This window comes from Heloderma suspectum, chromosome 1 (genome assembly GCF_057233095.1).
Source record: "Heloderma suspectum isolate Gila_16-S chromosome 1, 16-S_ref, whole genome shotgun sequence".
Lineage (NCBI taxonomy): Eukaryota > Metazoa > Chordata > Lepidosauria > Squamata > Helodermatidae > Heloderma > Heloderma suspectum.
In genome coordinates this window covers 318,647,790-318,660,638 of record NC_139458.1, presented here as the reverse complement: position 1 = coordinate 318,660,638, position 12,849 = coordinate 318,647,790, and the positions used below count along the sequence as shown (strand labels likewise).

Here is a 12,849-nt window from a genome sequence, read left to right as displayed (position 1 = left end):
AAGCTCGGTGAGAGTGCTGTAGATTCCTCAACATCGTTATTAAAGAGAAAACTGCCCATTTGAATCTTACAGCTAGCATGTGTCTATCAAACGTAAAGATGTTGACACCTGTCTTCTTAAGACCCTCATACTGTCCCAGTTCAGGTGTAACAATCTTGGCTCAACAAGAAGTCTTTGGCCCTTACACTCCATCCTTGTCTTGCCCCTTCCCTCTCCTCATGTTAACCAGTGTCAATGAATATATTAGCCCTGTTTAGGTGCTATCCCTTTACAACTTGTGGCTCTCCAGATGTTTTGGCCTACAACTTCTGTCATCTCTCACCATTGGCTATCCTGGCTAGGGCTGATGGTAACTGTGTCCCTCCAGATCTTCTACAATTGCCGACTCCTGCTTTACACAGTTGCAATCATGTGAGGGTAAAAGTGGGACTTTGCAATCACACAGTTGCCTTTGTGGGTCAGGCTCCCCTCTTCGGACTTCTCCCCCAACACATGGACAGTGGAAGAGGACCAACAGGGAATGCAACAGCAGGGGTGCCTCCACTCTATGCAACTGCTATTATGGGATGTTAAACTGTGATAGTTTGGATGGCACAAGAATGTGGGTCGAAGTGCTGGTTACAAACCAGGATCTGATCCTGGTTTGTAAGCAGGGTTTAAAACCACAGTTTTCTAATCCAGATGTCACAGGAAATTATGGTTTAACAAACCACAATATCTTCTTCAAAGCTGAGCATACAAAGTGGAGAGGGGAGAGTGTGCACAGGTACAAGGCTCAATGTCAGTCTGATAAACAGTGGCTCATTGGACTGAGATTGTTATGTCTGAACTGGGCCACTGTAGCATGCATCTCAGACAGACTGAGGGCTGGAGCCATGTAGCCAATGCTTATTTGGGCTTGCTTGTTGTCAAAGTAGAAAAAGCCAGGAGTGCATATTTTTAAAAGGTGGTTTTACAGCAACCTTGAGTACAATTTTTGGAGTGGCACATCCTGATCCCATAATTAGCTTATGAGCTGGCACATCTAATTCATCAGCTGAAATCTGATGAATTAGATTAGGGGGGAATGTAATATGCTTTCCATTTAGAAGTATGCCCAAGTTCTAACAATGTTTCTTAAAAATCTACTGTAATATTATTGCAATCTGGGGCTACTTAATTCCCACATATTGGTTCTTCCTTAGAAAATTGGTTGCCTTTGCATGTGGTGTTTGTGTGTGAACAGCACCCATTTCTACTTCTGGCAGAAAAAAACAAATCTTTAAGAGAGACTCTCACACCATTTCAAATGGATGCATTGTTTTTAAATTAAGCACATAGCTGTCTTAACATTTGCAGTGAAAGCAAGTAACACAGACAGAGGCTGTTAACTGCAGAATAGTTTAAACAACAACAGGATGTACCATAAGATCAATAGCCACCTTTAAGGCCTGAGCAGCACAAAGGTGTTGCTTATGTGGTAAGTATGAGGTAGTTGTTTGCTGTAAACAGAATAACTTTATTATTCCCTATGTAAACAATGTGGCTTAGAATTTCAGAAATGGGGAGGAGCGGCCCTGCCCACAACTCTGAAAGACAGCCGTACTTGTGAATGTCAAGTCACAAATGTTCAGTACAGATATACCACTGTACTTCTGTTTTCATGGGAAAGCAGAATGCAAAAAAGTTGATATTTGAGTTATCAGAAACTCATTACTATGTAAACAGAGGTAGATACTATCATCAGCACATAACATGTATATAGCAGTATAGTAAATAGTAGTATAAAAGTATTTTTGGTTTGTTCTGAGCAAACAAGTAAACTGTAAAAGAAAAGAAAAAAGAGAATCACATGGCATTTTCCCTGAGCAAGGTTCTTTGTCCTGAGAAGGCTATTTTGTAATGGTGACCATTGTCCCATATATAAAAATAAAATGTAAACTTTCAATAATGAGATAGGTTTGATAGGCTCTCTTAGCAATTCAGTCTGTGGCTGCTCGAATTATTTATTTCATAATAATATCAGGTCTGGAATTTTAAAGTATGTAAATGGGGGAATGGCCAGTTTTCAAATCCACCATTTCCATCTTACTATCTATAAAGGTCAAGAACTTTGGTTTACATTTTCAAAGTGACCCAAGTTTTGCATCGATGCTGTTCATGGGGCTGTTCTCATGTAACAGTAGCAAATCGTGGGTTAAATAAGACATGATTTGCTGCGGCATGTGCTGGGTGGGTTTCCTCAGCCATTTTGAATATTCAACCCCTGATCAGGCTTGCTACGTGACATCTGGAACCTGGACACTATAGATTAATCATGGGTTAAACAACCCACAGTTAACCTAACTACTAATTGTATGTTAACCATGGGTTGTTTTACCCACTATTAATTTATAATGTCTGGGTTTGGACATCACATAGCAACCCCTGATTAGCCTGATGGGGGCTGAATATTCAAATTGGCTACAGAATGCAACTGGCAGAAGCTGCAGCACATCATGGGTTAATTAACCCATGATTTGTCACTGTTATGTGCGAACTGGGCCTAACCCAGTTATCATACCTGCTAGAAGGTTATGCAATGCCACTTTGATTTGTCTACATAACTTAAATAAGTTTACAATCCTTACATAAGGCAAGGAAGTACTCCTCTAAACATATATCACATTCAGTATCGTCAAAGAAACCCTTTGCATTGTAGTACACTGAGAACTTCAGTATAAACCATTGAGATTTTTTTCCTCAAACACTGTCATGGAATTCAAGCAAAGTTACATAAGATTTGTGCCTGTCACTGAGGCTGTTGAGCCTTATACATTTCCAGAAAAAAAGGAGGTGGCAGCAGCAGCAGCAATACAGGATTTGGGCTATCTGACATGGGACAAATGCCTTCTCTGCTTAACCTCTACAGTGAATGGAGTCACATCAGACTTGATTGGAGGCCTATCAAAACACATCTTACTGCTGTCAGTGACACAACAGAAGAAAGTGTGCTTTCAAGATTCTAATCAAAACATTTTAAAAAGGAGTATGTTCATATCCAGTCTACTTGACTTTCTCTCTCTCTCTCTCTCTCTACTAATGGGGGAAAAACAATTTCGGCAAAATAACTTTTCATCAATAGCACATTTTATTGAGAACAGGCTATGATCCATAGAAATTAATTAACACACATCTGGAGCTTCCTTTGAAGGTTTCTACAGCAGCTGTCCACTGTCTAGGAGATAAACAATTCTACAGTTGCACACGGTGCTTTTGTGAGATCTCTAGTTTACAGTATTAATTTGGTAATCCAGAGAGAAAGCGGCTTTATGTCAACCAAAGTATAGCCAGTCCAAATGGAACTTTAGGAATGGTAATAACCACTGTCTCCAACAGCTTTCCCTAACCTGGTACCCTCCAGATATTTGTCTTTCAATTCCCATCAGCACCAGCCAGTATGGTTAAGAGTGCTGGGAATTGTAGTCCAGAGGGCAACATCCAGAGGGCACTAGGTTGGGAAAGGCTTCAGGGTCATAGCCTTGAAAGGGGTGACTCAACATGCTCAGTGCTAACCCACAGTTTAAGCAGTGAACATTAAAACATTCTGGCAAGTCTGGCAGGGTTTAGTTTCTTTTCCAATCCTGTTCTCTCTTCTTTACTAGACCAAGAATTACTAATACATTGCAACGGGAATCCCTTTCATGAACTCACTGCAATGACTGACCATTGCATGTTCTTGACCAACTCCCTTTCATTATAATGGGAGCTTGTACTATTTATTTATAATTTTATTATTGCATTTATATCCCACCTTTTTTCCTCTTGCAAGGAACCCAAGGCAGCTTACATTATCCTCCTCCTCTCCATTTTATCCTCACAACAACAACCCTGTGAGGTGGGTTGGGCTTAGAGTCTGTGACTGGCCCAAAGTCACCCAGTGAGCTGCCATGGCCGAGTGGGGACTAGAACCCGGATCTCCCGGCTCCCAGTCCAACACTCTTGCCACTACACCACACTGGCTACACACTACACCTACTAGGGAGGTTTCCAGTTGAATGGACCTTTTAAGAGTGGGGATAAGTATCTGAGCAGTTTACATATGAGAAGCGGATCGGTTGTGGAACATTTAGAAGTACTAATTGACAAGAACCACCATTAATGTTCAATGCGATAAAAAGATAGATGCTAATCACCAACAACATAGTAGGAGAAACATTATAATGATGTTGGATGCTACATCAGCCTTCCCCATCCTGGTGCCTTCTAGATATGCTGGACTGCAACTTCTATCATTCATTAATTGGCTTTCTAATCTTATTTATAAAACTGGGTTTCTCAAACTTGAGTCAGTTTGGCAACTCCTCAAGCGTCAAATAATTTAGTATGTATGCAGATTGCAACTACTGTTTTTGTTTTATTGTACAAAATTTACAATAAAAGGCTGCAATCCTATACTCACTTACCTGGGCGTAAGCCCTATTGAACTTAATGAGACTGACATGAGAGTTACTTCTGAATAAACAGGACTGGACTGTAAATATTAAGGCTTGATCTTTTGAAAATGAAAAGGCCAAGGGGTTTGCTTCATGTTTTGCCCTCTTCAACGTGGTAAACATTTATTTTGCATTTTATTCTGCGTTCACTTCTCAAGAGATGTAGAAATCCATTCACTTATATCACATGTAATTTGTGAAAATTGAGTCTGAAGAAGATGCTGCTGCTACTGCTGCCTTCATAAAACCTCAAGATTTGCACAAAATACAAAGATTCAGGGTGGCATCACAACACCACCCTAAACAATCATTTCAACGTATACATTCTCCCTCACAGTCACCTAACCTGCATTTCAACCATATTAATTTAATACAATATTTGAGATACCAGCACAGAAAACAACACATTCATTGTCTTTGGGGGAGGGGAAAGAATGGGCAGCGCCTTTTAATTCTTTAAACATTGTGGCAATTCTGAGGCATATTTAAACCACGGCATTACCCTTTTAAGGTGAGCAGTAAAAATAATAATAATAATAATAATACATTGCTCTCCTTGGTAATGGGGAGGAGAAAAAAAATCTACCCTGAACCCTACAGGGATGTCTTAATATTTTTAGTACCATGACCATGGCAGCTTTAAGTAGTAACATTTCTTTGGGTTCACATGAAACAACAGTTGTGATTTGTTTTCCCCCTTTCTTTTTCTTGTATAATAAAAAGGCAACATACTAACGAAAAATTCCAGGACTAATTATTTTAAAAATCACTCAAACTATTGCTTTCCAATGGATGCTGTATCCAAGGAAACAGAGTGTTGAATGTATACATTCAAAACATCGCACACTCAGACCATAGACCAGTTCAGACATCATGATAAATTATGGTTTATCACAACAGAAATGATCTGCAGTGAGCCTTGGGCTGGCCTGGGGTAGGCAACCCAGTGCCCTGCAGACATTTTGCCCACAACTCCCACAGTCCCTGACCATTGGCCATGTTGGCTGGGAGTAATGGGAGTGGCAGTCCAAAACACCTGGAGATTACCAGGTTGCCCATCCTTGGGCTGGCACGCTCCTTCCCATTCCTCTCCGGCACGGCTGTGAGATTAGAAGCTTTCATTTCCATCTTTGACTGACTGCAATTTAGCATTAATCAAAACTCTAAGCTGTGGTTAGTCTTAAATATGGTTTGCAGCAACAAGTTACCTTTGTAACCCGTGGTTTGACGTTTGCTTGTTTCAAACAAACTATAGTTAAGATTAACTGCAGTTGGTTGGCTTTGGATAAAGCGATAAGCTGCAGGGAATCAAAAATGAAAGCAAAAGCTCTGAACTCCTCACGGCTGCTCAGAAGTAGGAGAAGGGAAAGCACACTAGCTCAAAGCACATTGCAATGCTCTGCCATCATGATAAACCAAGGTTTATCATGACACCCAAACCAGCTCAATAAAACACAAGACATTCAGCTCAAATGAAATTTGCTTGGAGTGATCAGTCTGAAGACCACAGTTCTCAACAGTAGTTAAAATTCATAGTTGGTTGCAGGATATGTGAAATTATTCTCCTTGTGCTTGAATGAGGTAGACATCCTGAGAGGATAAGGAGATGAAAGGTTGTGACCAAAGCTCTTTAAGTCTTTTTCCTTTTTTGAACAGAGGGCCCCTTTCGGCTTTGTTCTTCAGTTGATGGAGATAATTTACTTGAAGTGGCTTCTTGTGGTGACCTGCTTGAATGTTCTAAGATGTCTGCCCTTCCCTCCTGAGAATAGGATGGAGATATGTAGCCATAAGCCCCTCCTCCTTCTCTTAGGAACGTTGATGTGGAGGGCTGGGGTTCTGCTTCGTATCTTCCCTGATAACTAATGGGCTGCTGAAGAACAGTTTTATGTGGGCAGTTCGCCACCATGTGCATGATACTCTGACAGTAATGGCACTTCTTCGGCTGTGGAGGTAGAGTACATTCCTTAGCATGATGATCGAGGCCACCACAATTGTAGCATCTGCAAAAGACAAGTATATATATATATATATATATATGTATGTATATATTTAATGGATAGGATTTACAAGATAAATATTTTAAACATTAAAAAAGGGGAAACACTAATCGTAATGGTTCATACTACACGATGTTCAGATGTTTTTGAGACCTATTTAAAAATAGCAGATAATGCCTCTACTAATCAAGGGTTCTTCGGTTCTTACTTGGCAGCAGAATGAAAATGAGTTAAGCAAGACCTGCACTTCATGATACCTGGAAGCTTTGGCAAATTAATCTAGTCTGATATTGGACTTCTTCCATTCATGCATAGACTGGTAAGGAGCATGCAGCTTGCTGGTTCCCTTCCAAGTATAAAGGAAAGGAATGGGACAAGCAGAATGGAGTTTTTTAACGGATTAATATTGTCCATAAAAGTTCTTGGGGTAACCTGATCGTGCATACACCCAGAAGCTGTCTGCATGAATGACCCTGCCAGGTATGTGTGAACACAAATTTAGTGCATGCATGCATATCAACCAGAGTAATGACTGTCATTGGAACATTTGCCATTTTCCTCAGTACCTATTTTAGTTCACAGCAAACGAGGTAATCTATTTATTTGTTCATTCATTTATTTATTCATTCAATTTTTACCCCACCTTTCCACCAAGAAAATGGTGCTTAAAGCAGCTTTAATTTAATATTGTAATAATACTATAGTAAATGAAGAGATGTTAGAAACTAACCCTATATTAAATCCTGATCCAAAGTCAATTTATGTCAAGAAGACCACCTCTTAGTAAATAAGGAATAATGATCAAGCCACATAAAATACAGAATATGCAAAGAATCCTGGATATGACCAAAATATATGAACATTAGAAAAATAAAGTGAACAATGAAGATTATTATTTATACAGTGCCATAAATATACATGACGCTTCACAGAGCAATAGAAGAACCGGTTCCTCAGAATATACAAGCTAAAGTTTTGACAGTGGGGGCAGGAAAGACAAAAGGGACAGAAGGGATGAGCAAGGGTAACACAGCAGAGGGAAAGCAAAGGGGCAAGCAAGGGTCTTAGAAGGGATCAATGTGAGCAGATGCAAGTAGGTAGGTTTTGTTTTAGTTGTGGATGCAAACTGTTGTCCTAGGCCCAAAGCTTCACAGAAATGGAAGATCTTCTATAGATAAAAGCCATCCTAGGACAAAGCTTGAAAGCACTATTTGTATAGGTATATTTGTATCATGGTATGACGCATGCACTTTCCTTTTCAAATCCAAGGTTAATCTTCAAGTGAAACCTGAAGAATTCTTTGAGGACAAGCCTTTACTTGGACAGGATTCAGACACCCTCAGTGGCCATTGTCATGTCTTGGATCTTAAGATAACATACGGGAGCCCCACTGGTCTTTATCCCACATTATTCAGAGTCAAGTATTTGCCATCCTAAAGGCTGCAATGTTTCTGAGGCTTACTATAGCAACAAAACGTTGTGTGAATCATACAAAAACACAAGAGAAATAATACTGTGAATAGTGGACCTCTACAGAGCTCAAGAGAAAATAAGATGGGTGTGTGTGTGTGTTGTATTGTTTAGATACAACATCTAAACAAGTACAAAGGAAAGTACTTCCACAGGAATAAGTTTCTGAGGGAATTCGAATGGTAAAATAGTCATGTAGAAAGATACTTCAGATAATTGGTGCATGCTTACTTTTTAAATATGTTTAAACATAGCCCACTAGAGGGCAGCAAGTATCTAAATATTTTTCTCCTCCATGTTGTTTTTAAGCTACTGTTTCAAAAATAATTGTATTAGTGGGACACGCTGGAGGGTTTGTGGTCGAACACACCCACACCGACCCACCCACGCACATATATAGGGATGGTTGTTACTAATGAATAAAATGATGAGTGTTAATGCCAACACCCATAATCCCAAAGCAGAAACACATATTACAATCAACGTTGAATTTGAAATACAAAACCCAGCACAATGTGTTTTTTGTAAAGGGACCAGTGAAGACTGATGGTTCCAATATTAGTGGGGTGGCAAATCCACTCCAAGTTTCAGTCAAAAACAGTCACAACTCTAATGGAGCTATCCAAGGTGCTTCTGCTTCTGCACCTTGGATAACTCGGGTAGAGTTCTGACTGAAACCTGGAGCGGATTCACCACCCCATGGAAATCAGAGCCACCAGCCTCCACTGAAAGGGATGGAACTATTTGCTATACAGAACTGCCCCAGCAAGATTATTATAGACAAGTGGAATGATCCAGTACTCCTGAGCAAGCCTCACTGAAGTAGACTGGAGCTGCACAGGAAGGGAAAAAGGATCATACACAGCTTTCACCCCATTTCAATGAGGCTTGGGCAGAGGAATTTCTGAGTGGATCATGTTTTGCAGTAGAGAGACATAGGGGCCCTCACAGGTGCAACAAAGCCTAAAGTGTGGGGGACGATTCCCCAGCTACAAGGAAGAGGCCGCACATTCTGCCTCACAACAGATGAGTGAGTGATGTTCTCCCATGAGCAAGAGATGGCAACAAGGCATTTAAAGAGCTGGGAATGAGGCATTTATCTGGCCAGACAAGAAATGCAACTTCTCGACTTGTTTTAGACTGACAAGGGCACTGGGCTTTGACCCACTTTATGATGGTTGGGAAGGATTACGAACATAAGAAGAGCCATCCTGGATCAAACCAAGGGTCTATCTAGTCCAGCATTCTGGTCACACAGTGGCCAACCAGCTGCCCACAAGCAGGACATCAGTGCAATGGCACCCTCCTGCCCATGTTCCCCAGCAACTGGTATATTTAGGCATACTGCTTCTGATACTGGAGGTAGCACATAGCCATCAGGACTAGTAGCCATTGATAGCCTTATTCTCACTGAATTTGTCCAACCCCCTTTTAAAGCCATCCAAATTGATGGCCACCACTACATCTTGATGACCTTGAGCACACTCTGGGAGAGAGCGGAGGACAGGAAGGCCTGGCGTGCTATGGCCCATGGGGTCACGAAGAGTCGGACATCACTTAACGACTGAACAATAACAACAACTACATCTTGTGGTAGCAAATTCCATAGTTTAACTATGCAATTATTTTCTGTTGGCTTCAATTGGCTGTTGTGTTGGTATGGTTTTGCCCCCGGCCCCTGCTTCCCTAGGGTGTTCCTTCTTTATGGTGAAGGTTTATGCATCTTGGTTGGATTGATTCAGTTTGGTTGCATCTTCTTTATCTTACACCACAACTTTGGCAGAAGAACCAGGGTGGACTTGGAAAATGACATAATATGATGAAAATGGGAAGGTGCTGGGGGAGCTCTGTCTTGGCTGAGATGAAGGATAACAAGCAAGTCACAAGACTGGAGTGGTTCTTGCAGCAGGGCCGCTACCTCAGGTTAAGAATATAGGGATACCCAGCAGACCCGACAGTGGCTAATGTGGGTGGCTGCTAAATAAGGAGAGCACCCATCAGGCATACCTCAGGATTGACCTCAGTGATGCCGGGGGCATTGCAGCTGCCTCTCCATGCCAGTTTCCCAGACTATCTCACAAGCATAAGTTAGCTGGTGCATGCATGCCATGTTCCTTCAATAAAACTGTGGCCTGTTAAATTCTATTATTGGTAGTCTGCCTCTTTCTTCCTCTCAGTAAAAGTGTGCTCAGTGGATGTTTTGCAGTACAAGGACATTGTTTACCACTCCTTTCATTCTGCGGCAAAATTTTGCTTATAGCATCATTAAGAACCCTCTTCAGACAGCAGGATTTAGTGGCATTCCCCTCATGACACTTCTTCAGCAGTTTATGTATGTTGATCTCTACCAACCCCCATGAAGGGAAAACAAATATTTCTTTACACTGCCTGACACATACATGCTAAAGACTAAAGATGAGCCTGACTGTCTTCTCATATAGATATTTTCCTCCCATTTCCATACGTGCTTTTTTGTTAATAGTTTTCTTAAACGTTTTAATGGATACATGCAGAGACATTGAATCTCTGCCCAGAATTCTGTAAAGAAACCCAAGTTCTGTTTGTGATCAGGAACCCTTCACTGAAGTAGCTTTGGAATAATTTCCCAAGGTTTGCATTTTTTACTATGGTCCCCCACTAAGGACTTTAGCAAAAGCGAAGAAAGAAGCTCCATGGAAACATTCCCTTACCACAGAAAATGCTCTGCAATACAGTCTAATCAATGTAATTGTTAAATTGATGACAACCTGCATGTTGAGAAGATCCCCATGGTCTGCTTTCAAAGAGGGGAGTGAGCCTTGGAATGTGCTCTCCCTTCTCCTTTCCCAACCCATGAGATGAAGGGGTGGGAGAGGAAGGGCCCAAGAGTCTCTTATGCCTTGCATTCCTTTTATGGCTCAGACAACAGAACTGCAACCCTATTTGGGTGTTGTTTTCTCTTCCATTTGATCTGACATGACATGGAGAGAGAGAGTGGGGCTGCATGCACTGGCCCCATCCCCATGCCTCCGACCAACCATACCCCCATGCTGTGCACATGTTGGGGGCTTGTCTCAGAGAGCAAGTCCACAGAACCAAGTAGAGGCTGCCCCCATGAGCTGCAGTACTGATCATGTAGGGTTCCAGCTCATGCGGACAGCCTACATGCCCCCCAGTGTGTGGGCTGTGTGGGGGAGAAGCCAGCAAGGGGTGTGATGGCAGGGATAGTGTGCATTACTCCACTGTTTCCCTCCATGATGTTAATCACATTGGGAGAAGAATCCCTGACAAAGACTTATCACTAACCATTCTTAACTTCCTAAGAACCTCCACTTTTATAACTTACAAAACCTTGGTGGAAACAGGCTTTGTAAGTGGAGGGTTTTAGATTTAATAACAGTGGTCCTTTCCAATTTATATGCTGCCTATCTGACAGATGCCCTCAGGGTGGTTTACAATTTTTAAAAAACCCAAACAGTACAACAATAGGAGTATCAAAGTGTTAAAGAGTCAGTAGTAAAGTTAATAACCACAGCAACAGATTAAAGATTGAATGCTTGCTGGAAGAGGAAGGTCTTAGCCTGGGGTCTAAATGTATACATTGAAGATGCCAGGTGGATTTCCCTGGTTAGGGCATTCCACAGAGCAGGGGGCATTACAGAGAAGGCTCTTTCCCTGGTAGGCACCCATCGCACCACTGTGGGTGGTGACACTCAGGGAACAGCCTCCAAAGAACATCTTAGCAATTGGGCAAGAACTTACCTAGCTATTTCAGTTTAGAATTAAAGTCCTTATTCTAAATTAAAATCTACAGATTTGCAGTTAGTTTGCCAGGAGTACTGTGAAGGAGGGGGAGGAGAGGCTGAGGAATTATGCAGCCTAAACTCATAATCCCAGAAATAGAGGAGCAGTGGGGCAGAGCATCAAAGTAGCTACACCTACTGGCAGCCTCCACATGTCAAGTGGGGCATAACTATCCATTATACTGCCTGTCAGGGCTATAATCAAGAACACTTTCTGTAGTCTTTGCCAACCTAATCCCTTCCAGATGTTTTAGACCAACACACATCAGCCCCAGTCAGCATGGCCAGTGCCCAGGAATGCTGGAAGCTCTAGTCTAAAACATCTGGAGGGCACCAGGTTGGTGAAGCTGACTTACTGTGTGATAGGTTATGGTTCTGGCTATGTGGTGAGCCAACTACCACCCAGCACTTTCCCCAGATTTCCAAAGGGTTGTGGGAACATGAAGATGCTTGGCTCACTGCATGGCTAGAGACAGTGACCCAGTTGGCATGGTCAAAACAAGCCATGGTGGCTTATTGTGAGCAGCAGACACTGTTTGCATCATCACTGCCCTGCTGCCACTTATCGTGTCATCCGAACCTGGGTGGCATGGCTTGCTGGAGCCTTAAACCCATGGGCAGTTGTAGGTTTATTTGAGGGCTGTTTAACTCTCCAACAAGCCATGCTGCCCGGGGTCCATATGACACAATAAGCCACAGCGGGCTTATTCTCACAACTTGTGAAAATCACACCTGGCACACACCATGGTTCACAATAAGCCACCATAGCTTGTTGAAGTGAGAGTGGCTTGTTTCTGCGAACTGACTCATCTTTCCACACAATTAAAGTCACCACTCTTAGCACGGTGTGGAATTTCACCCCCACAATTGCAACCCCAAACAATAGCTAAGTAAATGTTAGGGAAATCTAATTGCCACAATGTAGATGGCTCTGCAGTGACAATACCTTCTGAAAGCTCTGTAGATAAAAGTGTCCCCATTCCTGCCCCATTCCCACACCACACATAACTCTACACCACATAATAGCAAGCCTATGCCTGTTTAGACAGAGAAAAGGCCTACAACTCCCAGCATGCCCCAGCCAGCATGGCTGGCTGGGGCATGCTGGGAATTGTAGGCCTTTTCTCTGTCTAAACAGGCATAGGA

General features: G+C 42.0%; 1 protein-coding gene across 1 annotated transcript in view; it reads right to left on the bottom strand.

Moving 5' to 3' along the window:
• Nucleotides 1-6,084: 6,084 nt before the first annotated feature.
• Nucleotides 6,085-12,849, bottom strand: part of LIN28B (lin-28 RNA binding posttranscriptional regulator B) — a 103,763-nt gene continuing 96,998 nt past the window's right edge. The window contains exon 4 of the mRNA XM_084831279.1: nt 6,085-6,454. Coding sequence (XP_084687405.1) covers nt 6,085-6,454 — 370 coding nt within the window. The remainder of the gene's footprint in view (nt 6,455-12,849) is intronic.